The 26985-nt window shown below is 36.9% G+C and overlaps 3 protein-coding genes across 5 annotated transcripts in view; 1 reads left to right on the top strand and 2 right to left on the bottom strand.

Annotated features, from left to right (window-relative positions):
• Elk (Eag-like K[+] channel) overlaps positions 1–26985 on the bottom strand; it is a 63708-nt gene that overhangs the window by 16160 nt on the left and 20563 nt on the right. The window contains exons 1-8 of one of the 3 annotated variants that reach the window (XM_036813248.3): positions 17830–18032; positions 17073–17201; positions 13251–13361; positions 12990–13109; positions 10621–10758; positions 5846–6105; positions 4842–5070; positions 3944–4107 (exon numbers count right to left, since the gene is read on the bottom strand). In XM_036813248.3, coding sequence (XP_036669143.2) covers positions 3944–4107; positions 4842–5070; positions 5846–6105; positions 10621–10758; positions 12990–13109; positions 13251–13361; positions 17073–17201; positions 17830–17863 — 1185 coding nt within the window. In that variant the 5' untranslated portion in view covers positions 17864–18032. Of the gene's footprint in view, positions 1–3943; positions 4108–4841; positions 5071–5845; positions 6106–10620; positions 10759–12989; positions 13110–13250; positions 13362–17072; positions 17202–17829; positions 18033–26985 lie in introns of those variants that run through there. The other 2 variants (XM_017073612.4, XM_070994606.1) reach the window with 2 other exon arrangements.
• LOC108008224 (uncharacterized) lies at positions 21348–22031 on the bottom strand. Its single transcript, XM_017072015.4, has 2 exons — positions 21941–22031; positions 21348–21885 (listed from the first exon to the last, which is right to left on the bottom strand). Exons 1-2 carry the CDS (start codon positions 22004–22006, stop codon positions 21364–21366), a joined length of 588 nt encoding a protein of 195 aa, XP_016927504.3. The 5' UTR covers positions 22007–22031; the 3' UTR covers positions 21348–21363.
• On the top strand, positions 22557–23363 carry LOC108008223 (uncharacterized). Its single transcript, XM_017072014.3, has 2 exons — positions 22557–22706; positions 22769–23363. The coding sequence occupies exons 1-2, from the start codon at positions 22626–22628 to the stop codon at positions 23279–23281; spliced, it is 594 nt and encodes a 197-aa protein (XP_016927503.2). The 5' UTR covers positions 22557–22625; the 3' UTR covers positions 23282–23363.

Genomic DNA, 26985 nt, shown 5'->3' with positions numbered 1-26985 from the left:
GGGGATTTGGTTTCCGCTTTTCCACTTTCCATTTCTCTTATTTCCCCCAGCTTTTGTTGCCCACTTTTCGGGGCATTCAAATGTAGGATTTTGTTGCCTACTTTCCTGGACATCTAAACTTTTGTTATGTGCCCACTAAAAAATCACAAAATTTACAACTTCCCAGAGCCCGCATGTCCGCGCTAAAAAAAGGGACGAAATCAGAAGAAAGGATGTCATCAAAAAATAAAAAGATGAAGTGGCGGATAACTGCGGGGTGGGACTAAAAGTCTAATGCAAACATAAACAAGCTTATCGGAGGGCCTGACCCCAGCGTAGAACTTCAGTAAATTGAAGGCTAATGCCGTCGTTTAACCTTAGATGGAAATTTGTATTTCTCTTTCGAGATTGCCGCTGACAATGCTTCATCTTAAAAATGGCCTTAGGGTACACACAGAACTTTAGAGGGAGGTACATTTATATTTTTGGTTAAAATAAATGGGATAACAAAACTTTAAAGCCTTCCTCATTATACCCATAAACGTATTTTTATATTTATTATAGGAATAATTTTTTTAAATGGCTTTTGTTTCAATATTTTCCCATAAATTCTCAAGAATTTAATATGGGCTGAAGGAGCGAAAAAAAGTTAATGAAACAGTAACAAAGTGTTGAAAAAAAGGTGGGCGAAGACTTACAAGCAGTTTAGCTTGGGCATTTAGGTAGAGCGTCAATAGACAGACAGCTGCGTCCTCGCTTTTCTCATTCATTTGCAGTCTATACGCACTATTGCACAGACAGTGCGTTTCATAACTATAAGTTAACTTTCACAAGAAAATATAACAATTGTCACAAAACACCATACCATGTTTTTCTGATTTTATGAAGAAATAGCTTGTAAACTTAAGAAATTGCTTGCTTACACTTTTTAAAGATATTAGGGATACATTAAAAATTGGTCAAAGTATTTTTTTTTAAAAACTTACTAAATTGCTTTAACAACTGTAAAAAAATATTATTTACTAAAATATAGGAATAAACTTTTCTTAATTTTTTTGAATCACTACAATTAATCCTTTGACACGCACTGTATAAATGCGGTTTTGTGTCTGCAGAGACAAAGGCAAAAAAACAACATCAAGGCAAATTGTAATTCATGTTGCAATTTGTGCTGCGCTTTCACTTTCTTTCTTGGCTTTCCACTCCCATGATTTGCCGCCCACTTGCCCCCATCCCGCCCCCTAAACACTGTCTCTTTCTTTGCTAAAGTTTTGCGCTGCCTCACGCTCTCTTTGTTTACTTTCACTTTGTTTGAGCAGCGACAGGGACAACATCATCATGCACGGCAGCAACATCAACGCGCACAGCAGCAACATCAGCGCGCACAGCAGCAACAGCTTGGCGGCAATGAGCAAAACTTCCTCATCCAACTCCCTCGAATTTTTCCCAGTGACTGACTGCCTTTTTTGGGGTCTCAAAGATAATTAAAACTTTGGAATAAACTAAATATGCAAAAGTTTCAAGTGCATTAGCTGAAATTGTATGCAAAGCGAGCAAGTATAAAATAAATATCAAAGTGTACAAAAATGTAAAAGTTTAAGCCCCAAATACATTCATAAATGACTTCTGGCCAACTTTTGCGTTGCTTTGGAGAGTGTCACAAATTTTTACAATTAGAGAACATTAAAGTTTTATCGAAACTTTCTGTGCCGGCAGCTTAGCACACGCCCCTGATTTGGCCAAAAAAAATAAAAAAAACTTTTTCTGCCTGCCCCTGAACGTGGCTAAATTTCCTGGAGCGGAAGTCACAGAAAGTGGGGGCCAAAAGCGCCTTTTATTTGATCAGTGTATCCAGCGGAAGTTGGAAAAGAAACAGCTACAAGAAAACCGCAGGATGATGACGGAGCGGTAAGGAAAATCAATGAAACATGAGTTCGAACAAAATTCAGCTCAAATGATAATCCCACAGGGGATTGTCCGTAAGTTAAATCACCAGCAGCTAAAGAAATAGGTTTCAACTGCAAACATTGAGAAATTTAATTGTTAGACAAGAAAGTAAGTATTAAGCTATAAGTATTAGTTTTGTAATACTAATAATATAGGTACTTATGGAATTTAAACAAGAAATATTTTAATGTAAGGTCTAGACAATATTTAAAAAAGCAAATAAGCACATTAATACATTTGTAGTACTTCAAAATTTTAAACGAAAATAATACTTTTAATTTATCTATTGCGGAAATTCTGTCTTACACTGAAGTTCAAGAAAGAATTAATATATTTAAAATGTATAAATTAAAGCATTTCGTAAGTTCTATTTTAAGTTACAATGTTATTCACATCTTCAAGGCTTCTACGATTCTAACAAACAATTATCATTGGGTTTTAATCGCCTAATGCTTTTTTCTAATATATATATCACTTAGTGAGGCCCCACTGTAATGGCATTTGGTAGTGCGCCCAGGATATCCTTGGACTGTCAATAAAGGCGACGACAGCGTTCTCCACTTGGCGCAATCAGTGCGCTGACCACTTCACAGGAAGGGAAGAAACCGGGGAAGAGGGTTTCAAGGAGGACCCAACGAGCCAAGTGAAAGCTGAATAACACAAGCCCGCTCGAGGACTGCGCCATTGTCCTGCGAAGTCCGCTCGAGGGTCTTACTCCTCGGAACCACCGGACGTTGGTCGATGTCATCATAACTGCACTTGGTGCTTTAAGCTCCTGTCTGCGGCCACTGCAGGACCAAAATGACACACTTTTCGGGATTTAAACAGATTTTAAATATATAAGGCTGTTTTAGCTGCACATTTGGGTCACAACCTTGTCGTCGGCCGCCTACTTAGCCCGTAATTAAAACGCGGACCAGCCGGAACACTCAGTCGGGTATGCTTTTGGCCAATGTAATCGGCTTAATGAGCGTCGACTGCTCTCCAAAGGGGTCAAGTGCTGAGCCGGCCTTTGTGCAAAAAGCTGTCTAAAAATGACAGCTTAAAATATATATTCACTGGGAATTCTTGTTTGCTTTAAGTGTGCATAATGGGTAGGTTACCAAGTTTATTTGACTAACAAATAGACAGAGAAATTACAAATTAGAAAAAAAAGAGTTTATAGAATGTGTACATTTTAATCTACACACCACTGTTATATGTTTTGTAGGTGTCTAAAAGTATACAGTGAATAGTCGTCTTAAAGATATTGTAGCATACTTTTAGGTGTCTAAAAGTATGAAATGAAAGTGTGAAATTTGAATGTGATTTTAAAACACTTGTGACACCCATAATAAAATGTTTTTATTAAATGTCAAATCATTATTTAATTAAGAAAACGCTCAAATAATTATATCCATGAAAAATATTTTTTTTTAAATGCGTAAATACCAAATATTTATTTTTTATTTATAAAACAGAGAAATAAATGTTGAAATTAACACACATCAAATATTACTTACTCTTTTTTTATTTTTGACATCAACAAAAGACGCTTAATTTGCAACCAAAACTTATATTTAAAACTGAACACATTACAAACCTCATTCTCCAAACAAAGTAAAATGAATTCTAAATTTTCCCAAAACTGCACATTTGTGTATAATCCGATTAAGTGGCCCAGCGCAAAACTGTGAACTTTGAATATGCATAATGCATGCGGCCAAAATAGTTTTATGCAAATCCCTTAAGGCCATTTACCACTTGAAATTTTGGGCCATAAATGATTAATGCCAAGCCCCAGGGAAGAACCGCAAGGGGATTTAAACAAATTGGGCAAACAATTTGTTGGGAATTTTACACGAAATAGTGTGGACTTAATGGTAATGGGACTATATATATATATCATCATCATTCCTTCGATTTCTTGGGCTATAGAAGATCCTCAGCCTCGGGCCAAATGCAAATCTGGCCTTAATAATTCAGGGCTTGTTGGGTAAATTTATGCAGTCTTTGGTTGTGAATAGCGATTACTCACCTCGCCGTCGTACAAATCGGAGGCGTACAGATGATCAAAGGGCAGCGCGGCCAGAAGGTCCAGGGCAAACCATCCTCGGAAGTAATTGATGGCAATCTGCTTCGAATTGGAGACAACCTCGCCTTTGCGCGACACGAAGGTGGTGCGGAAGTTCAGCAGAATATCTGCAATAAAACGGCAATAAAGGTGAGCGGTGAAACAATGTTTACAATGCCCGCAACGAGACAAATTCAATTCCCATCCCCATCCCCAATCTCATTCCATTACCATCCCAACACATCCCCCATCCTCTCCAGATGAGGAAGATGATGATTGTGGCCCTGGCCTCCACAGGTGGCCCATAAAAGGGACACCAATTGAGGACCGTTTTGCGGAAGGATGGGTTATAAACTCTTGCAACGATGGTCGTTTCTTAAAAAGTGATTAATGGACTGACCTTAACAACCTTTGCTATATTTCATTAAATATTTAGTTTGATAATAATTTTAAAGGACAAAGCTTCCAAAATCCTATAGCTATGTTTTATAAATTTTAGGTTATAGTTCAGTTGACAATTTAAATTCCCTATGATTTTTAAAATATTAAACAAAACAGTCTGGAAATATATTTATTTATTTAATTTCAGTTTCAACTAATTTTTACTAAAAGGCAAAGATTTCAATAAGATTAAGTGTGTGTTTTTTTTTATTCAACAAATAATTTTTTAAATTTTTAAAGTACATAGTTCATTAAGGAGCATTTTATTTTAATTGCTTATCCTTTTAACAAGAAATTTCAATTTAAAAATGTATTTTAATACTTTAAATTCGTTTAACCCAAATGCTGTTATTTCTTAATGAATACTTTGTAATACAACCTTTTAGCCCAGGAAAAAATAAATCCCTTTCCGTACACTCACCTACAATAAAGAGCGCCTCCACAATCACATCCGAGACCATTGTCTGGCGATCCGCCTTGGCAAACGCGGCATTGTAGGGCACCATGAGGGCCACGTAGAAGGTGGCCACCAGAATCACCCAGTCCCAGATGCCCTTGAAGACCCCGTAATGGGGCAGAATCAAGCGTGACTTTTTTATCGACTGGGTTTTGTACTCTGGAAACGGTGCCTCCGTTGAATGCATAAAGTTCTGCAAAGTAAATTGTGGGCAATAGCATGAAATGAAATCCGGCACACAACATGAAAAGTGAATTAAACTAATTGAAACTTCACAGCGATTAGTTGCCTACCGATTTTTAAATGACATTAATTGATGTTTTCATGAAATTCCAGCGAAATGGTGTACAAAACAATGCAATTTCTACGAATTTACTTTGATTTATACAAATTGTATTGAATCGTTTTCTTGTGAATTTTAATTTGCAACACTATAGTAAACTCAATCAGTTAATTTAAAGCCATTTACAAATATGTCAAGGTTTTTAAAGAACTTTGTTGGTAGACAGAGAAAATTCTGAAGTTCTCATCTCAGTTGAAAACGTTCTTAAAAATAGAACGAAATTTTTTAATTTGAAAATGGTTTCATTTTTCAAGAATAAACTTGAACAAGCGGTGTTTGTTATAGAAACTCTATTTAAATTATCTCTTTTCACCATTTCGCTCTAGCATTGAGAACATAAATACCAAAAAGTACTTACACGACTTTTAAGAACGTATGTTCTCAATTCAAGAACAATTTATTTGAATATTTCCCTCTGTTTATGATTCATACATTAAATCGTAATCTGGATAGAAACTTTATTATTTTTAGATTTATAAAGTACAAATTTTTTCTGCGTGTATCTGGGGAGAGCACTTTAAAAATCACAGGACAAAAATTGAATTTGACGTGGGTCAACATGGTTGAAAATTGCGTTGGTGGCTCCTAGCACTCATTTTCCCCATTTACCCGGGGTCATACTCACATTGCCCAGTTTCAACTTGGTCTTGACTCCGCCCTTTTCCGGCTTGTAGTGTCCGGATAGCTGGTAGAGGACCGCTCGACTCCGCCGACGGCCCATGTTGCAGCCGGCGGGGACGTCCAGGTTGTTGCCCTCGCCCGCCTCCGCGTCGCCGTCGCTGGAGGCCGGTCCGCCCAGGCCGGGCAGTCCGCCCAGGCCCAGCATTCCGGCATTGGATCCCGCCCGGAACCGCGCCCCCAAAAGGGCAGCTGTAAGGGCAAAAACTTACAGAGTCGCAACAAAAAAAAGCGCAAACAAAATCGGGAAGTTGGTGGGTTAATTAAGGGATGGGTTTTGGATGGTTTTTGGATGGTTTTTGGGGTTCGTAATTACAGTGAGTTACCGGATCGTGTGTTTATAATAGAAAGAGCACAAAGAGAAAGAACACATAAAATTGTACACATAAGACATTGTGAATTAATTGGCATGGTTAGTTTTTAAGGTATTTTTTTTCTACATTATTTAATTTTTTTTCTTAGTTAAAACGGTTTTATTTTGGTTTAAAACATACTTTTAAAGCGTCACAAAATGCAGGTGTGTGTGGGTGTGTTTGTATGAGCACCCCCTCAGTTAGTCGGTAACATTTTGCTGAAATTTTGTCGACTTTCCGACAAGTTAAATAAAGCTTTCCTCCTTAAATGCCTTGGCTCCATTTATTATTTTTGCTGAGTTTTATTTGAGCAGCTTAGTTGGGGAAAGATGAAAATTCAACTTGTACAGATGGTGTTGGCTTTGGCGCATTAGTAATACAAAGTTTGCTTCTTAAACGCTTTGGCTTTCTTTATTATTTTTGCTGAGTTTTATTTGAAAAACTTTTAAATTGCAATGACTAAATTTTATTCCCCAAAATTATTCTTATTCTGCAACTTTTATGATCCTTATTTCGCCCACAAAGCAGGCAAACAATTGTTCCAGTTTCCCACGCTTAACCATATAATATTTCAAAGGTCTGCCCACTTTAACCTCATGGATATTAAAACCCTGGCATCGCAGAACAATTAATAATCTCCTTTGATGGCTAACTAATATTGGCCAAGTCCTGGTCAACCCAACAAATCAGGCTAATAAACATCATATTTCACAGCCGCCCAAACAAAACTCGATAAGATTTCCCACCCACGGCATCTTCTATATTTGGACCTGCAAAAGGACCATTAAATTGAACTTAATTATATTTGTGTGTGGTGTCTCAAAAGGACAGACATGCTATAAATAACAATTAGCTGGCTGGTGAAAAATGGGGCCCGAATTTGATACGTTTCCCAAGCAATCCCATATACTAATTATAAGGAAAAAGGACCGAAAATTATGCAAACAACCCCTGAAGAAAGTCACCTTTTTTTTTCTTCACCAATTTGTCTGCTTTTCCTGTTTTCATTTCATTTAATTTCTTTTTTATACCACAAGTCATTTTTTGACCAAAATATGATTTCAATTTTAAGACCCACAACCCACGTAAAGTCCAGTTTGACTCCGGTGCTGTCATATCAAAATGCCAATTAAGTCGGGACTGCCACCTCACGGATATATATATATATATAAAATATATACGTAGCCGTAACCAGGCAGCAACCAGCCGTCGAATGGGAAAAAAAAGGTCAGAGAAAAAATTAAAGATAAAAAAGTATCTCAGTTTACGCTCCGTGCATACACAAATGTTTTTTATAACTGCTGGTAGAACGGAACAGAAAAAAAGGTGGAATACTTTAACAGAATATGCACAACTCATGCGGGCCCGAGGGGTAAATTCACTGACAGGCCTAATGATGTGTGAAACGATGGTCGTCATCGCATAACTGTCACAATGCGATAACGATTCTGTTCCGATGATGGCCATGATAATTTCATTTCAAATCCGGCTCATCGAAATCGCTTTATCGCAAATTTTCGAACACTGCTCTCTCCTAATTACCTATCCTTATAATTTTACTTGAGCCCTCTGGTCACAGCATGAATTTTCCATTGACGGTGGATCGCCACTCGAATTTTCCAGCCAACTTGATTTGGGCTAGAAATTGAGTTTGCCAAGGTTGGTTGGTTGGCTTGGACTTAATTTCATTTGCATAAATTAACAAAAATTGAATCAAGCCCGGTCGCTGCTTTGGTCTCGGTATAGATTAATTCGATATAAGCTGCATTTCATCTGACTGGTTTCTGGCATCGTTCTCGTGCTTGCCTGCCACTCAATGGCCAAGTTAATGAAATTCATTACCGAATGTTGCCCGTCGTGTAAATCTCTGTCCATCTAACACAATTACATGACGTAAGCCCCCAGGAGCAGGGGGCGATAAGTACGTGTTGCAAGTACAAGCGGTATTTGTTGCACTTGCCATCTATGTGAGCAACGTGCAACATCTGGTGTGAATTTCCATTACCTTTGATGGGGTTTATTTGGGGTATATTGAACGGAAGTTGATTATGGTAACAGGTTTAACAACTGGATAAAATATTCCTTAGTCTGGGGAAAAATTATATTTAAAATATTAAAAATTTATACGTTCTATTTTATCACCTTTTTGGTAGATGATTATTGTTGTTTGATAAAAATAATATTAATCTCAAGAAAAAGTATATTTAAAATATTATGAAAAATGTAATAGAGTTTATAATCAAAATATAGTTAGTCGAATTGGACCTATGTGCATAAAAAACCAAAATACCAAATGTAGTAGTAGCAATAATAATAATAGTAAGATAATAATAATAATGTCTACCATCTATATGATCCAATTCGTAATATTTCTTGAAATATTTCCTTTGTTGTTTCAGAACTCTTAACAAAATACTTAAGGCCCATATCAAACCGCTTTTAAAGTGCAATTCACTAATGCAAAATTTTCCCATTCTATTCCGATTTAACGACCCATCAATGCCATCAGCACTAAATAATTTAAAGCTTCACTGGCAGGTAGTTCGGGGGACAGCTGGACCTTCAACCAGCCCAACTGTGCAGCAAATCCTCTTAGGATTCTCCTGGTCGAACTTCAAGTGGCTTCTGCTCGGTTTTGCATGGCCCGTAAATCTGCAGGCCAGAAGACAGACGGCAACAACAGATGAATAACGATGGTAATAAAGCTGCACATGAAAAGGTCAGAGGTTGGGGCGACGCTGTTTTTTATCCCTGCATTAGGAGAATTCCTCGGCGACACATGCGATTCATGCGTTGGAGGACGGGCCCCAAGTGGAAGGGATAAGTTGTGATGCCTGTCAGGACTGTTCGAGTGGTGCATCAATATTTCAGCGTCCTTTGGGGACCCATAGAATCCACACGTGTGCCGGTGTGTCCAACTTTTTTGTCTGATTAATCCAGTGAATTAGACAGAGGGCATATTTGATGCGGCTCAACTGGAAAAGGACTTGCAACAACAAAGGCACAGGTTAATTAAGCTAAACGCGTTGATTGAACTCCAGGGAAAAGTCGAGTCGAATATAAAAGTTTAACTCAGCTATACGCCTACTTAAAAGGCATTATTGCCATTATTATGATTACGAATTCATACACTTTTAAGCACAATTTCGGCCGCCCATCGACCAGATTATAGCCACAAATCAGGGCTGCCACCGCGAAAACTGCGCGTGAAAGACGAGATTTAAATTAACGTTGAAATATGGTACGCATACATTCAGTTGTCAGGGACACGCGCCTTCGAAAAGGGGGGAAAACGGATGAAAAGTCGGCAAAGGACTCAAAGGAGCGACCACAGCCAGCCCGAGAACCTTCCTTCCTGTCTTCCTGCCCAGCTTCACTTTGCAGCCAGGAAGCTAACCGAAAACTCTCTCCTTGGCTGCCAGGACCAAGCAAAACCAAAAGTTCCACAGAACTTTATGGGAATATTCCTGGCTCGAGAGTTGAGGTGACATGCTGACACAGCCTTACAAAAAGGTAGCAATAACATATTTTAATGGCTCCGAACCGAGGAATACTCTGCCCTGAGATTTATCATCTCAGTTATATTACGATCTTAAGTCCTTAATTTGCTGAACAGCAAAAACTTTCATTTTATAAGAGCATCTGGTAATGGGTCTTAAGATATACTCCTTACTTTTGTTGTGAAATTGTTTTATAAGGACTTTTAAACTTAGATACCTCTAATGAATTTTTTAAAAGTAAAATGTAAAATTTTTTAAGTAAAATGGTTACTGAATTATAGATTCTAAGGACACCTTTGTAGAATTTTATATATCTTCTGTAAGCTTTAAGTTTACTAATGCATTTCATATATTTGACTACCTATATACGTATACAATCATAATATTAAAGTTTTCATAGTAAAAACATGCTTATTCTAGCAAAATGTTTAACAAATCTATAAATAATAATATAATATAATATAATTAATAACATTTGACTTAAGAATATCCAGTTCTTTAATGTTCTTTAATGTAAAAATTAAAAAAATCTAGTTTTAGGAAAACGTGGCTATATGGGGATCAGATAACCCTCAAAACCTCCTTTCACTGGGTATCTTGTGGCATATTTATCCGCATATCTGCCGCAGACACGTATTTCTGAAACCTAACTCATTCATAATATTTGCTCAACTCATCCGAACTGAGGGATGCATCAGTGTCAGTGTTTTCGTGCTTATGTAATGGTGCTTATTAATTCATTATTTGGGAATTGAGTGTGTGATTCTGTGGCTTTTTGTGCACGCTTGGATATTCGGCATTTGGTTTTTCAGCTAGTGCATTATTTATACCAGATGTGTGGGAGTTTTTTGATGTATGTGGATACTTACCGCTATCACATTCCTCATTCACATTCATCTCCAGCATCTTGGTGTGCGTGATGTCCTTGTGGGAGGCCAAAAAGAGCACCACATCCCGCTTTTCGTTCTTGATGGGCACGATGTCGAACAAGCACCAAAATGGGGCACCTGCAATGAGTTTTCGCTTTAATCATCGGCGCATCAGGCACAGAAAATGAATTTCCACTGCATCGCGCATACGCCACGTGGCCTGCGGTCGCTTAGCTCAATATTTGGCCTTGCACTGTGCACACTACACTGCCGCGATTTTAATTTGCTTTCTGCATAATTGAAACCCTATCAATGATGGCAAACCCCAGCTTTGATGACAAACGGAAAAGAACCAGATCTCTAGCTGAGCTTTGGCCCAATTTTAATTAGCCGTTAAATGCTTTAAAAACGACAGCAATTTATGTTATGGCTGGAAATTGATAAATAAATTGCATGGCAATTCAATTAGACCGCAATTATTGTCCTGGCCTGCATTTTAATTATCTCCCGCTAATTACACACCCAGCCCGAGGTCAACCAGATCCAGTTCGCCCTCAGTCTGCCGCAGCCAATGCATAATTAATAAAACACAGTCCCGGCACACACGAGAAAAGAAAGCCCAGGGGTGAAAAATAGGGGTGGTCTACACGGGGAGAAACTACTTTCTTAGTTTAGAAAAAATGATCTAGAGTTCTAAGCAAAGATTGCTACATCTATCGCTTTTCAAGAAAAAGTCTCTTTTAAATTTTATAAAAGTCCTAAAATGACTGTTGTTTGGTTTCATTATTATAAAATTTATTAATAGAGTTCACAAAATTAAATATATCCGCTTTCTAAAACAGTGTTTGATATTAGTTAACTGTGCTATAATGGTTTTTCCAGGGATTAAAGATATCAGTAAAGATTAAAAAATTTTAACTTAATTTAACTTTTTCTGTGCTCCTAAAATTACCAAAATGTTCTATCTTTCTATATTATATTTTGTACCTTTCTTGCCCTGTTTATGTTCTGAAATTCTCGGTTCTGGCTTTATTAACTACATTTTCAGTAGTGTAAGCACATCCTATCGTGCCTGCAGTTGGTTAAAAGTTTTAAACGCTTCGCTAATTAGAAAACTTACACTCAAAGTTGATGGATCTATCCATCTTGGGCTTATCTCTGCGCCGGGCTTTGTCTTGATTAATCGTGACCTCATTAGGACTACAAAATACCGCGGCCTGGACGTGCGAAAATGTTAAGAGCACAATTTATTGTACGCCCAGCATGTCAACGAGCCGTGGCGAATTGTTTGGGATATATAGATGGGTGGGTGTGGCTGTAGATGGGTGGATCTGGGTGTAGATGGGCGTAGGTCCTGCGAGACTTGAACATGAACATGAACCCCCCTGGGGGACCGAGGAAAACTAGTTCAAGTCTGTCGCGTTTAACTCAATCAAGAACAGTTTCCCACCGCCACAAAAACAAGGCCAAGGGAGCCGCAAACTTCACTTATAAGGCAATGGTGGTTGACTTCTCGGCAAAACTCTGCAGGTGAGACCACAATTGATTGGCAACTTTTCACTCTTGTTCTGCTAGTTTTCCCGACTTTTGTCATCAGCTAAACACAGCAGCACAAAAGCAGTAATACTCCCTTTATGTGCGAAGGAAAAGCTCACCCATTTACGTAGGAATACTATGACAATAGAGAGGTGGTGCCGAATGACAGAGGGATTCGGAGGAAATTAAAAGCTGCAGCAAAGCCTTAAATAAGCCATCTAGTATTGGTCTTGTGAAATTGTCCATTACTGATGTTCCAGAAGTTCGAAGGCCCGGATTAGCATACAATTGGGGGAACTTAATTGGAACTACAAAAAGTTTTTGCTTTGTAAAAGTTGCACTTTATACAGTTGGTGTGGAATTTATGATAATTTTGGTTTTGCTTGCGGCAAAAACTAACTCAATTCAAAGAGTGGAAGAGTTTTTGCCATCATAATATAGTTATATTTTCTATTTAAATACATGGGGTAAACCCTTAAATTTATAAAATTGTATTATGAACTTATAGAAGTTGGTCTATTATTTCAGTTATTAAGAAAAGTGTTATTCCGTTTTATTTTTCAAGATCAAGAATCTGTGATGAAAAATATTTACCTATTTTTAAAACCCCTGCTAATCAAGATTAAGATTTTCAATGGTGTCTCTTCTTTTTTTAGCCATTTAAACTTGGCAAGTTTTTTTGTGAGACCCATTGGCAACCACAGGACCAGAAATAATTTCCTTTCTGTCACTTTCTGGCGCGCCCCATTTTCATGAAAATTTTTAATTAAAAAGGAGGCAGAAACAAAACAATTTTCGCAGCATTCCGGCACATCGTAATTGGGGCGCCTTACCTTCTTTCTTGTAGAAAATAACCTCCAGCTTCAGTTCCATCTTATTGGAGAGGCTTTTCTCGATCTGCTGCTTGTGCTCCTCCTTCGTATCCGGTCCGTAGAGGAAATGACATGAGCAGCCTGTTTCGTGTACGCCGGAATCGGAATTCGGAGTTTGTTGGGTTGTTCGTTGGCAATTGAATAAAATGGCACAATACATTCAAATGAGTATTCAAGTGTTAAATAAGTTCAGTCTGTCCGCTGGGGACGATTCGTCCTTACCCTTTTGCATAATTTGCGCGCGTGAATATCCTGTCAAATCCACGAACCCATCCGAGCAATAAACAATTGGATTGCCATTTGCCTGCGCATTGCCGAGCACAAAGTTCGAGTCTGGAAATGGAGGAGGGAAAAGTTGGATGAGTTGGATGAGTTGGTGGTGGGGCAACAATGGGAAAACGTAGTTGGGGATGCGGATGGGTGATGGTGAAGGATGATGTTCAGCTGCTTTTCATTTGGCATGAAATATTGTCCCGGCAAACAACGGTAATAAGACAAGTCCTGCTGTGTGTCCTTTTCAGGGAAAACAAGACTGACGGACTCAAGTTGGCTGTCGCCTTGAAATGCACAATTTCTACCCATATTGCATGGAAAACCACTCTCATATACCATTGCCATGAATATTTATAAGGGATTATCGAATTTAATATTTGTTTAAACATCAACTTTAATGAAAATGGTATTATCAAATGGATATATTTCAAAGAAACATATACTTTTAAAAATAGTGTAAACCTTTCCTACTTGCCTTTGCTAAAATACCATTTTATATACCATTACCATAATGGTTTAATGCATTGTAAAATTCTTAAAACATCAGTTTTAATGAAAATGGTATTGATATAGTGTGGTTATATTTAAATATTTGCCTTGCAAAAACTTCCCTTTGCAAATAAACTACCTACATGAATGCAAAATTCATCTATTTTATTTTCTTCCTTAGTCATATTTCATTTTCGGTCTGAACAATGCCATATTATTATGGGTTTAACCTTTCTCTTTTTATGGCTTCGCCATTTGCACTTGACCTTCATGTCTGGGACATGCTGGTACTTTTTTGGTTCTGTTCTATTTTTTGCGCAAACGTAGAAATAAACAAAAAATCTCTACAGCATTTAATTAAATTTCCCGGCTAACTCGCAGCAGGAAATGAAATTCTTATGTGCCATTTGGCCAGTTAGAAATGCGGACTTTCGGTGTTCCCCCTGAGACAATCCAGGAAAATCCAGCCAAAGGGTATTTTCTCCCTGGATTTGCGCTGTGTGCATTTATTTATACCATTTCCAAAGAACACAATTCAATAAGAGCCAGCTTCGCCCAGCGTGCTTTCCTCTTTATTTACCTTTTCAATGCAATTTCATAAATAGAAATGTTCCCCAACACCCCCAATCCCCACATCCTACCATGTATGTGTATATATGGGATGTTCCTTCCTGTAAACGAAGCACTGTGAATAGAACGAGAAGGATCGTAATTGCCGACACAATAGACAGATTATACGGGAAGATATAGACGTGTGCGTTGTTTGGAGAGTAAGGATGTGGATTGTGGATGCTACAAATTGAATTGAAAGACAAGCCAGCTGAATGGCAACTCGAAATGAATGAAAACTCATATGGCTCACACAATAAAGTTAATCTGCATGTGTGTCTGCTCTACAACAAACATCAACAAGTCATAGATATGTTCTAGAAAATGAAAAGTAATGCCAACAATCCCATTTATTAGCGTTCAAGGACATTTTCGCTGAAAAGTCTGGCGAATTGCCAGCGCATTGTTTACATTTCACTCACTTCCACCGAGAAAACTGCTAACTGGTTGTTAAATACTTTATTCTGCTGCCACCGCAATAACCAGCAAATTAAAAGTAAATTTACGTAATGTGTTTCATCAATAAAAAGTTGGCGAAAACTGCTGTGGTCGCATTAAGAATGAATTGCACACAGGGGGAAAATCGAATTTAATTGTTTGCACTTCAATTAGTGGTTGTAAAAGTGCACTTGATGAAAGCACATCAAGTATTGATGGTTTGATGGCTAAATTTTTAATGATCCTCTAATTGGACCATTTAAAAGTCAACTGCGTGATATTAGAAATAATTAAGTTAATTAAATGGTAAGAGAAATTTATTAAGGAAAACATTTATTTTATTGAACTAGTCATGTTTTCTCTGTTTAATAATGCGGAAATAATATTTTTGGAATGTATAACGGTTGAATTTCATCAACAAATGCAATTCCGTTTGACATTTTCATTGTATTCTCTTTAGTAATTAACAAATTTAATAGGTAAAAGGCTGAGGGGATTAAAATTCAATTTAAGATAGCAAATATGTATATTTATTTTATTTTATTTTAAATTTGCTGAAAATGTGCTTGCATCTCTTTTAAAAATGGAATTAATTGGAATAATTTTATAAAATAGTCATGAATAGTTCTCAAATTTTCCATGTTCATATCTGTAATAAATACACAATAAACACGTTGAAGGCAACAATTGCTTGGCAACCGGAGGCAAAATCACTTGCAGGACACTTTATGTTTCAGTTTTTGACTGCTGCCGGCGACAAGGACTTTATCCACACGCTCTACTGACTGACTCCGGCTCATTTAATATGCTCATTTTATTATTTATGCCTCGTAAAACCTTTTTAATCCCCCTGCCGGCTGAGCATTTCATATTATGTTCGGAGCTTGTGACAACTCGTAAAGACAATTATCGCTCCCTATGTCTTTCTGTGTGCGAAATAAAACAATTAATTTATATGATGGGGGACTGACATGTTTTTCCGGGGTTGGAGAAGAAGCCCAGCAATGTCAGCACGTGTGTGTCCTGTCAACGAATGCCATTGGCAAAAGGAAACTCGAAGTTGAGCCGGATTTTCCACGGACTTAAAACAAAATAGGACACAGATTACGGTCCAAATCGATTGATTGGAAAAATGTAAACAAAAGAAGAGGGTAAACTTAAACCTTTTCAAAGGAAACAAAGAATATGGAATATGAAAATTAAATAAATCCTTAACTATAAGAAAAAACCCTGCTTGGTATTAACTTAAAATTATGGGATTTTAACAAGCATAAGTCCCTTAAATTTAATGTTTTCCTTTTTTCAGATCATTACATTTGAATATGGGAAAAGCGGCCAACAAAAATACCTCGGCATACAAACAAGGCGGAGTTTAATTTACTGTAAAACATTTTTTCTCTCAAAGGAATATATATTTTTTTAAGGCTTCCACGGGTCTTTTGTGTATTGCGTTCCGCGCAAAAAAAATACGGGAGGCAAAAGTGGGCAAGTACGCACAGCAGCACATAGTTTTAATTTCCCAGCACAGGGAGCAGCTTTTTGTATGCTGGATGGGCAGATTTTCAATATGGATAAAGGCCCCCCCCCATACATACTATGTATGGTATGTACATATAAACAAAAATTCGTGACCGGTCGGCAGATGTCCCTACGCGCGAGCACTTAACTGACATGTCCTCCTGAGTCCCCGGTGTCCCAATATTGGGAGAAATACACTCACAAAAATAAAATATTAATATAAATTTATATTTCAAAATACATTACTACACATACAACAAGTTTAGTATTTTAAAATTGATGCAAAAATATCAGTTTCTTTTTTTTGTAATACCAAAGGGGTAAAAAAATCATCTAATTTTTCCAAAATTTTAAATTCACTATGAAATGGTATTCCTAAGTCCTATTAAACATTAATTTATCCCCAGTTAAAAAGTTTAAAACTCCTTAATGAATTTTATAGAATCATATTAAATCCAAATAAATTTACATAGTTCTTTATTTAAAAAACGATCAGTTTTTCTTAGTGCACAACAAGAAACCCGGATGCTTATTCTCGGAAATCTCTTATGCGAACTTTTTTACGAGTTGGCCAAAACGATGCCGGCATTTGGCTTATGCAAGCTCGCGACGAGGCCCCCAATAAAAAGTGTCATAAATATAACATTACAGAAATCATATAAAACCCCGGCTAGGACCCAGGATCTGCATGGGCATTAGCATTAGCATTTCACTTACGGGTGCCATCGAACCGTGTGGCGATTGTGTCCAGGAATGTGTTCTGGGGCGCTAGCAGCCCCTTGCGGGCTGGCATGGGAATGGTGGGGCCGGTGCGCCTCTTGAAGCGCGGCTTAGGGCGTGGCAACGCTGCAAGGAGAAAGGGGAAAAACCCATTAACATTATTGACAATTTTCATTTTTTTCTGCAATATTAAATTCCGGAAATGGGGAGCTTAAGCGGCTTTTCTAAATTAAACTGTAAGTATATAAGCAATAGCTTGTATCCTTCACAAAACAAATTTGTTAGATGAACGGAATCGGATTGAATATCTGCTCAAAAATATTTTAGATATATAAAGTAAGATTAATATTCTGTGTTTTAAAAGCTGTGCTGTATTGGGGCAGTTTAATTTTAATCCAGTCAGATTGGATCAAAAATAAATAGCTTGTTTTTGTACAGTCAAAGTTTGACAAATTAAACCCTATGTTGATGGAAAGTCTTAAACCTCCTATATAAATTAAACTAAGTTAAGGACACAGAAATTTATTACAAATTAGAAGATGTATATTTTTTTAATAATAAGTAAAGCACGTTTCTTTAAACCACTGATTTTATTGGAATATGTATATTTTTCCTAACAACCCTTTTTGTTTTATATAAAGTTCATCTTTTTACCATATCAACATTTTTAATTAAGCTGAAGTTAAACAAAAAAAAAATTCATGTTAGAGAACCTTCACTGTTTTTATTTTAATTGGCTTTTTTCGATTTATACCCATTGCATTGTGTGCTCTTCGACGGGGTTCCATTTGTTTTTGTTATTGGAGCCAACAGCGCATTGATATGAAAATATTTGTATGCCAACACTTTTTCATTCAGCTGGTGGAACAATGAAAACTGAACTTAAATGGAAAACATAGTGAATCCATTTAACACAATCGCTGGCTGGACGACCCGGCCAAATCGGTGTGCCGAGGTGTGCACATCGAAATCAACTGTTTTTTGCCGTTGGTAATTTGTTTTTGCCCGCAGGTGCTGCTCGCATTAATTTCCACCAGCAATTTGAGCGGTCAAATGGCAGCAACAAATGACCGCAACCGCAACAGTGACAGCTGTTGCTCTTTCACGAGGCAAAACTGGCAAAAAGTCGAGGGCTGATAAGGGTTCGACGTCACTGGCGGTATGTTGACATTAGAAAAAACCGACGGTTAAGCCTAGCAGATATCAGGAGTTTTCATGTTGTTACTTTATATTTTCTTTATATACACAGAGAAAATTCTAACGTTCTCATCTGAGTTGAAAATGTTCTTAAAAATAGAACGACATTTTTAAGCGGAAAATGTTTTTTTTTTGCGTGAATCAAGTTGAATATTTGCATAGTATATATCAACAAATAAAGTAAAAAGTTGTTAAATATACTTAATTTAACTTTTCTCTTCTCACCATTTCGTTCTAATATTGAGAACATTGATACCAAAATGTACTTACACGGTTTTTAAGAACGAATGTTCTCAATTCAAGAACAATGTTCTTGGATATTTCTCTCTGTGTACATATGTGAGACTATTATTTTTAAGCTGATCAAAAATGTTGATATCAAATATGATGGTTTATCTTCCTTACTTAGAAGTAATGCAAGCATGCAAAAATCGTATTCCTTTTCAATATTAAACATAAAAATATAAATATATAAATATTTCCAAGCTTAGGTACTTTCAGAGTTACAAGATACTTTCAGAGTTGGTTTGGAGTTCTTTCAACACCAATTTTTTCCAAGTGACATTAACTGAATGAGGTTAATATTTTTATTATTTTAAAATTTATATATTTGTTATTTACAGAATTTTAAGTTAGAATGTCTCCAAAACTAGTTTTAGTTGGCTTTACAAAAGTATATTCCTTAAATACCCAATAATTATGTTCACCAAATACCAAGAATTGTATGACTAAACACCCATTCTGGCACACCCCAAACAAGTTGATTATTCCCCGAATCCCTGGTCTTGATAGCACGCCCAAAGCACTGATAACGCTAAACCTTCAGTTCAGCCTGGAGCCCTTTACCTTGTGGGAGTATTAAGGTTAGCTATCCAATGCAATTCTGATTAATAAACCATTAGAAGGGGGCCGAAACCACACAGCCACCCGCTGAGAGGGCGGGAAATGCAAGTTGCCATACAGGCTGTACCGCAGAGTTTTCATTTCCAACATTTCCGGCGACCAGCAGGTGGCAGGCAGCATATGATTTCTCCAATCTGGTAAACCCCGACATATGTATATATGCACAGGCGTACACACACAAACATGCGGTGGCATCTGCAACTGTTTGCGTGAGTGTGTGTGCAATTTCCGCTTCCGCCTTATTCCACATGATTAGGCTGATGATACTTGGGCTTTCCTCTCTACTTCCCCCCCCTCCTCACAGCACGAGGTTTTCCTTTTGCGAAAAAAAGGAAAATGATTTCATTCTCGAACGTTACGTCGTGGTAAAAGTTATTTTTCCATGAAATAATCAATGCAAGTGTTGGTTTTGGGTTGCAAAAATCAAAACTCAAAGTACATTTCCAATTTCATAAATGTGCATAGCATCATTTTTATTCATCCAAAGAGTATTCAACAGGAAAATAACCTTGTACATGTGGTATTCGCATCCATGTGGTATTTGCAAAAAAGCAAAAACAAAGTTGAAAGCTGGTTGAGGAAAAAATAGTTTTTTTCTAATATTTATTTTGTAACATTGTAGTGCAGATAGCAATTATAAATTTGCGTGTTACTTTTTGCCTTGCTCATTTTTGTTCATACGGAACTGATACTGAAAATGCAGATAAGCACAAAAAACTTTAATAACAAAACAATTATATAAATGTTTTTAAAGGGGATAAGCTTTTGTTGCCAAAAGGTCGGGAACTTATAAATATTATTTTAAGTAAGAAATGGATACACTTTAACATTTGGCAAAGATATTCTTCAAAGAAATTTTCTATCTCAGAACTAAAATATCAAAAGCCATTAAAGCCCTTCACCTGCTTTCACAATAAATTAAGTACACCAAATAAACAGACTTTACAAAGAAAAGCAAAAATTCTTTCGATGGAAAAGCTTGTTATCTCAAACACGCAGACATGTTTGAAAAATCCACGAAAAAAGGTTTTAATAAATGGGCAATTTCCTGGCCACCTTGCAGATATGTGAATAGAGCATCCTGGCCGAAAGGAAATTATCTCTAGAGAAGATTAACAACAAGAAAATAAATGCAAACACCCCCGGGATCCGGCACATCTGGGAGTTTCCTCACGCCAAAGGTCCGGCGTTCATTTAAGCAAATTTGGCTCATTCGGAAGCACAGAGCTACCTAATAACCACGTTAAGGCGAAATCGCCTTGTAAGAGGTCGAAACGAGTTTGGAATTTTTAATTCCGCCTGTGCCGCATGTGGTGTTTTCTCTTTTTTTTTGGAAACAGTGCTGCGGACTCCAGGAAAAGCGGCACGTGCCCCATAAAAAAAGAAGCGAATAAAAGCGGCTGTCAGGAAGGGAAATGGGAAAACACGAAAAGCGAAAATATGCTTTTCTCTGGCCAGCCTGCACAAAAACACTTGGCTGTCCAGGAAGGGAAAGAGGCAATGGAACTCAGAAGGAAACTCAATTGCCTCAATTTTATTCATCCAATTTACCACCTGCCCACATGAGTTACACGAAAAAACCACTGTGGGATAAGCCGAGATGGAATATTGACAATTTAACACTCGACTTAAGCTCACAACTAAATTAAAAGAGCCATAAATGGGACCACCTAAGGTTGGTTTAAGTTATTTAAATTAAAAAAACATTTAAACAAACAAAAGTCGTCTTTATTCTCTGTAATTAAGAAATATATTGTATGGATTACAAGATAATAGTATATAATATTCGCCCTGGATTTTAGGAGTTCGAAACCTTTTATTTAAATGTTGTGCTTACTGGCACTTGAAAAAATTTTCTTGAAAAGTAGACATATTTTTCATATTAAAAAAAATTTTTTGTTGACTCCAAATTTTTAAATTTATAACAAATATATTTCGAGTTTACTGCTATTTCAAAAAATTTTCTTAAGGCGCAGATAGTTTTCTAAATTTACAGAAAAAATATAGAATGTCTTCAATTTTTTTAAAATTCTTACCGAACATTTTTTGAATAAATTGGCAAAGCTTTAGATAACATATAATACAATTCCCGATCAATATATATTGCAAAACTATTTTATTCAACGAATATTTTCAAAGTGCATTTTGAGGAACAAACATGTAATACTAAGTATTTTTGTGCAGTGCACTACACCGATAAATCCTCGCCAGCACCGGTTTTGTGGCTCTTTCGGCGCTGAACCCTGCTTTGGATGAATCCGCGGATCAGCTTGTGTTGATTCACCACCAGGTCGAACCAGAGATTCATGTCGGACTCGAAATTAAATGCCGGCATGGCGGCCATATCCGAACGGAATCCGCGGACATAGTAGGGCACATCCTTGGGCCAAGGACATCGCTTGGGAACATTACTAAATTGATCCATATGCTTGCGGCCCAGTTGGATGAAGGCGATTTGGTTTTTGTTCGACAGCAGACTACATCCATCGATTCCAGAGAGATTGAACAAAGTGAAATCGCCGCCGAAGCGTCGGGGTAAAACAATTCGCATATTCACAAAGAACCTGGTCACGGGCTTTTGGAATTGCAATTCGATGTTGAAGGAGGGCCTTTTGACACTCTTACTCAAACCACATTTCAAATTGGATAACATTTTCTCAGGATCCTCGCTGAAGCAAGTGCAATTCGTAAATACCATATCAAAGTTGGACTGAAAATATGAACTTTAAAAACTCTCTTCTGCGTTTTTGTACCCAATATATCACCTTTGCATTGGTATTATAAACACTGACAAAAATAAACACAATTATCACAGAGCATTTGCAATACATAATGTTGCAGCCAGAGCTCACGAGCTCAGATTAAAATATTATTTGCCATGGTTAATTACCAGCTGCTCATTTGTACAGGTTGTAATCCATTTGACTAATTACTCTCATTTATAATAAGCTCTTTTTTCAGGCAGAAGCGTTAATTGACAAGAAGATTACGGGTGATTATGGAGGAATGCCATTAATGATCCCATTATAAAACTAAACCATTAGTTATTTAAACTAAAATCAGCTTTAGTTTAGAAGGCATTTCAAGAGCTTACTAGATTCCGAGAATTCTATTATAAAGGTTGATTTAGGTCTGATTTTGGTTTGACTCAAACAATTAAGATATAAAGACATCTTGCCTTGGCATATGTACATTTAATGTTTATTGTTTGTTAACTCATTGTTTTAGACAAGCAAATGAGCTTGTTCAGCTCAATAAACGCATCCAATCAGGTGTATTTAACTCTGGATTTAGGCCACAATCATAACAATGATGATTATTATTCCAGCATTAGTCACGCATCAGCAGATAATGGTTTTGAATTTCCAATTTGGGCGATGCATTTGAGCCGCAACTCCAGTTGAAATGCATAATTGAACTGGTTTTGTTTGGATCTCACGGCTGAAGGACATGAAACCGAAGACTTTCGACGTGTGGGTAGTCATTTTCCTCTGCCTGCTGCCTAATTGGAAATTCGAGGCGGAGGCCAAGGTGCGTATGAGTGATGTACGAGCGGAAATTAATCTCTACTAAATTCGGTTTGAATTTCTCAGAATAATTTCGAAATGCAAACGGATAATTTTACATGCAGCAGCGAGGATGTGAATTCAAGGATTCTTAAGGAGTTTCGTTGCGGCATAAGTAAAAGTGCCAAACGTCGCACTTGGCATATGGAATTTATGCTCAAGCAACCGGTTGCCGAACATGAGTTCTTCATGAAAATCGTCCTGCCCCGTAAGAGTCCTTTGAAGGACTTTGTTCTGCTCAATGTGACCACCGATGGCTGCCAGTTGTTGGCCAATCGCAATCAAGTGCCCCTCATGCGTTTGGGCCGTAATGTCATGGAACGCTTCAGTAACTTTCCCAAGCAGTGTCCTTTTAAGTCCAAAACGACCTACTACATCAGAGGGTTCCGACTGGATTTGAATCTACTGCCTGCCGTTGATATGGAGACCCCTGTTCACACCGAGCTCAGTTATCGGAGCAAACATCATGGTCTCACTTGGATCAGCGGATTTCTAGAGGCACGTGTTCAACGGTTGAACGAGAAAAAACGCCCCAAGTAGGGAAAGGTTATAGAATTTATTAAAAACGGGAAAAATAAAATCTTTCAAGCATCCTGGTGACCATGGCTACTTCGTGAACTCTTAAAAATCATAACATCAAAATACCTAAGGGGCTTTTTATGCATATTTTTGAATATTTTAAAGAAAATAACATCAACATGGTAAATTTAACCTTTAAAAAAATATTGCAACAAAAGCTCTTCGAGTTTTTCTTAAACTTTACAGCCTGGATACATTAAAAGAATTTGTTCTTATTTTTCTTCTCTAATTTATTAAGTGAAAGAACCTCCTTCAAGGGCACAATAAATAAGTGTGCGTATGACAAATCTACAGAGGTGAGCATATGGCCACCGAGTTAATATTGCAGAAAATCATCCGACACTCGTCCAAGCATCCGTCTCTTTCACTTAGCCTGTCTCCCGTCTCTTTCTCAGTCCGCTTTTTCCTTGACAGTTCAACCAGATGATGTTGGTCCTGTTGTTACAGTTGCCGTTGCTACCTCACCATTCACGGCAATTCTTTCCATGTCATTCCACAAATGTTGTTCAATTACCTGCGCTCAGACACAGACTGGCAGATGAAGTACACTGAGAGAAATATTTAGGTATTTTACAATATTAAAAAACATTCAAGATTCTATTCTAATTTGTGAACAGCAAGCTCTTCTTGGATCCTTTATGACAAACCTATTCTAAACAAAAAATTTAAAACACATTTTTATAAAACATAGATGTAAAATCATAATTAAGTGTATGTTTCATCAATATATGATATTTTTGATTGATAAAAAATATATCTGAATAAAGTTTGCTGGAAATTGTATGTTAGCATTACTTTTCTGCAAGATAAATCAAGATATTTTCTTATAAAACAAAGGCAACCTACTCTAAAAAAAATTAGAAAATAAATTAAAAGTATATATTAACTATAACAAAAAAAGTTTAATCTTAATAGGAATTGGAGTTGAACAGTTTTTATACGAAAAAAAATATTTTTTTTACAAATTTAAATGGTTATATAATATATATATATCAACACTCGAATTACCATTACTCCAGTTAAATCCAATTATAATTCTATTTAACAATTCTCTATAAATTCCCATGTTTTAATGGAGATTTTAGTCTTTTTAAAGTCGCACTACTTGTTCCCTTTTCTCCCAGTGTATGTACAGAAACATTGTGGCGGCAACTGGTTAAGTATGTTTGTATTGGAGTTTGTTCGACTGGCATTCGGCGCGACACAAGCTCAACCAGCTGCCGCAATTTGGCATTTGACAGATGACGAGGCGGTGGGAAACTAATAACCCAACTTCCCCTTTCCCCTGGCCAACCCCCTCCCCCTCCCCACCTACACCTGTCTGGGCCAAAAGCAAAATGAAGTGGGAAATGTGACAATGTCGTCAGTTGATGATTTGTTACAGTTACCTAGTGGAACAGTAACAGTTGCCGGTAAATGTAACTGAATGGACTTCCGACGGGCCATGTGTTGCATTTGCCACAGAGAAAGGAGAAATTCGCTATCAGGGATTGTCATCAGCAAAAAAGCCTCTCTGGGACAAATGACAAAGTTAGAGGGCCTGCCACTAATCAACTTATAAATACCCTATGATAAAGCTTAACAACTTTCATAGTAAAATATGAACTTGACCCCTATTTGGTCACAGTAATATATGCTTATTACTTTGAAAATATTTAAGGGAGATTTTACTATTATTCTATAAGTCCGAAATATAGGTAAGCCCCAAATTCGATTCACTTTCTTCCTCTACAAAATTGTCTTTTGATATTGCTTTCCCCTTTTTTCCTCCTTTGTCCTACGGGCATCACTCATTCGCACCCTTCACTTTCCCTCCCTGCACTTTCACTCTCCCTGACAAGCACTTTCTTTCCCTTTCTCTTTTTCCCTGGATCAGCTGGACTTCCTTTCAGGAATGAATTTTAATTAGATGTCAGGGATTTGCATGCATGTGTGGCTCATTACACTGGAGTTAAGTAAAGTCGCCTGTCACTTGATTTGATGGCCAAGGAAAGCCAAGGAAAGCAACATTGATTCTGGCTAAGAACCCTTCCCTGAAACGGTCCCAAACTAATTAAGGCTAACTGTTAATTGGCCGAGTTGACGCTGTCATCCGTCTTCGGAAAGGCCCCTAGTTTCATTATGAAACAGTATCGTCACTAAATGGATTCTTACTTTGGTGGATTCCTACCCAAAAAATTAAAGAAATATTAAAGCATAAATAAATTAAAGCAAACAAATATCTGAAAATAAAATTGTATTAATTCAGTTTAAAGTGCAGGAAGCAGTGGGTTGGGTGTTTATATAACAATTAAAAACATTCTTACTGAGCCTAATGGATTACAGTGAAATCAATCTAAAACCAAAGTTTCAAGCAAATTTAATTTAATTCTGATTAAACGTATAAAACTGAAGAAATACTGGAAACTCATGAAAACGAGAAAAGATGATAATATTGTAGTTCGTTAATTTATTTTCAGATAAATCGGACAACACAGTTTAAGTTCCGACACCCTTTTTCAACCCATTTCACTCTTTATAAAAGCCCTCCCACATTAAGCGAGCTGATAAGTTGCAAACAGATTATAGCCATGAAACTTTAATCAGTTTCATGCCCAAGTGGGCAAACAATTGAAAGCGAAGCCACCTCGAAATTTTGATAAGACCTTGCCGCAAATTCCTGCGGTTCCTGCCCACAACTAATGAATAGTTTAGGGTATACAAGGGGGTATGTGCTTATCAAACTTGCTGCAGAGTGCTTAAGCTGAAATCTAAAATTTTAGCCAGCGGGTAATTAAGGCATTGCCACCATCCTTTTTACGGGCAAGACTTAGGGCCATAAAGCTATACGAAAAGAGTGCTTTGCGCCTTTTACAAAGTTGCATGGTTTTTAGGACTTGTTGGTAAAAGTTTTGGGTATTTTTTCGACGGTAAGTAAGAACTTTTCACGTGTCCCCGCGCAAAACTCTTGCTTTTGCCTTCCTTCGTCCTAACTCAATTCGCACTGCCAAGTTCAACAAATTAAATCTTGAGACCCTCCAAAGACTTCAGACACACACACGCTCACACTTTATAATTAATTAAAGCAAGTTTGTCTTTTGGCCAGGAATCTGGAGCACATTTACCATGGCTGTCGTTGAATATTCAATGAAAAATGACATTGCTGGGATAAATATTTGCGTGGAGCAAGCGGAAAACTCAAGTGTTTTCTGGATGAAGACGACTTGAGTTTTCTCTGTAATTTGGAATTTAATTATATATATTTATTATATAAATTTATTAAATAAATTTGTTATATATATGTTAAACTTAATAAATAGGTTTTATTAATTTTGTATATCTATTAATATTTATCCATTTCTAACTATTCCTTAGAAAATATAACAGTCTAATATTGCTCATAATAAATAGGTTAGGGGTTTTGAAAACATTTATAAAGTAGCCTAAAAGTAGGCTTTTAAATCCGCAAATCTTAGGGATACCTTTTGGAAAACGGTGACTGCATACTTTTAGATACCTTAAGAATAGGATAAAACCTAAGTCACTTTTATGGCTCCCCTTTATTTTAATACCCTCCAGTTTATTATTTATTTAGATAGTTGGTCATTTCTAAAGTTATATAAGTAAGTTTATCATAATAAATGAATAAAAAAGTAAATAAATAAAAGTAAATAACTAAAATTGTA

Source organism: Drosophila suzukii, chromosome 2R (genome assembly GCF_043229965.1).
Source record: "Drosophila suzukii chromosome 2R, CBGP_Dsuzu_IsoJpt1.0, whole genome shotgun sequence".
Classification (NCBI taxonomy): Eukaryota; Metazoa; Arthropoda; class Insecta; order Diptera; family Drosophilidae; genus Drosophila; species Drosophila suzukii.
Note: the sequence above shows the minus strand (reverse complement) of the source record. Positions and strands in the feature narration are given on the sequence as shown.

Bases quoted from the DNA above. Each gene is read 5' to 3' on its own strand.
- LOC108008224 (XM_017072015.4), bottom strand. From the start codon at position 22,006: ATGTATTGCAAATGCTCTGTGATAATTGTGTTTATTTTTGTCAGTGTT. The intron at 21,886-21,940 runs GTGATATATTGG...TCATATTTTCAG, and splicing joins TTTATAATACCAATGCAAAG to TCCAACTTTGATATGGTATT.
- LOC108008223 (XM_017072014.3), top strand. From the start codon at position 22,626: ATGAAACCGAAGACTTTCGACGTGTGGGTAGTCATTTTCCTCTGCCTG. The intron at 22,707-22,768 runs GTGCGTATGAGT...TGAATTTCTCAG, and splicing joins AATTCGAGGCGGAGGCCAAG to AATAATTTCGAAATGCAAAC.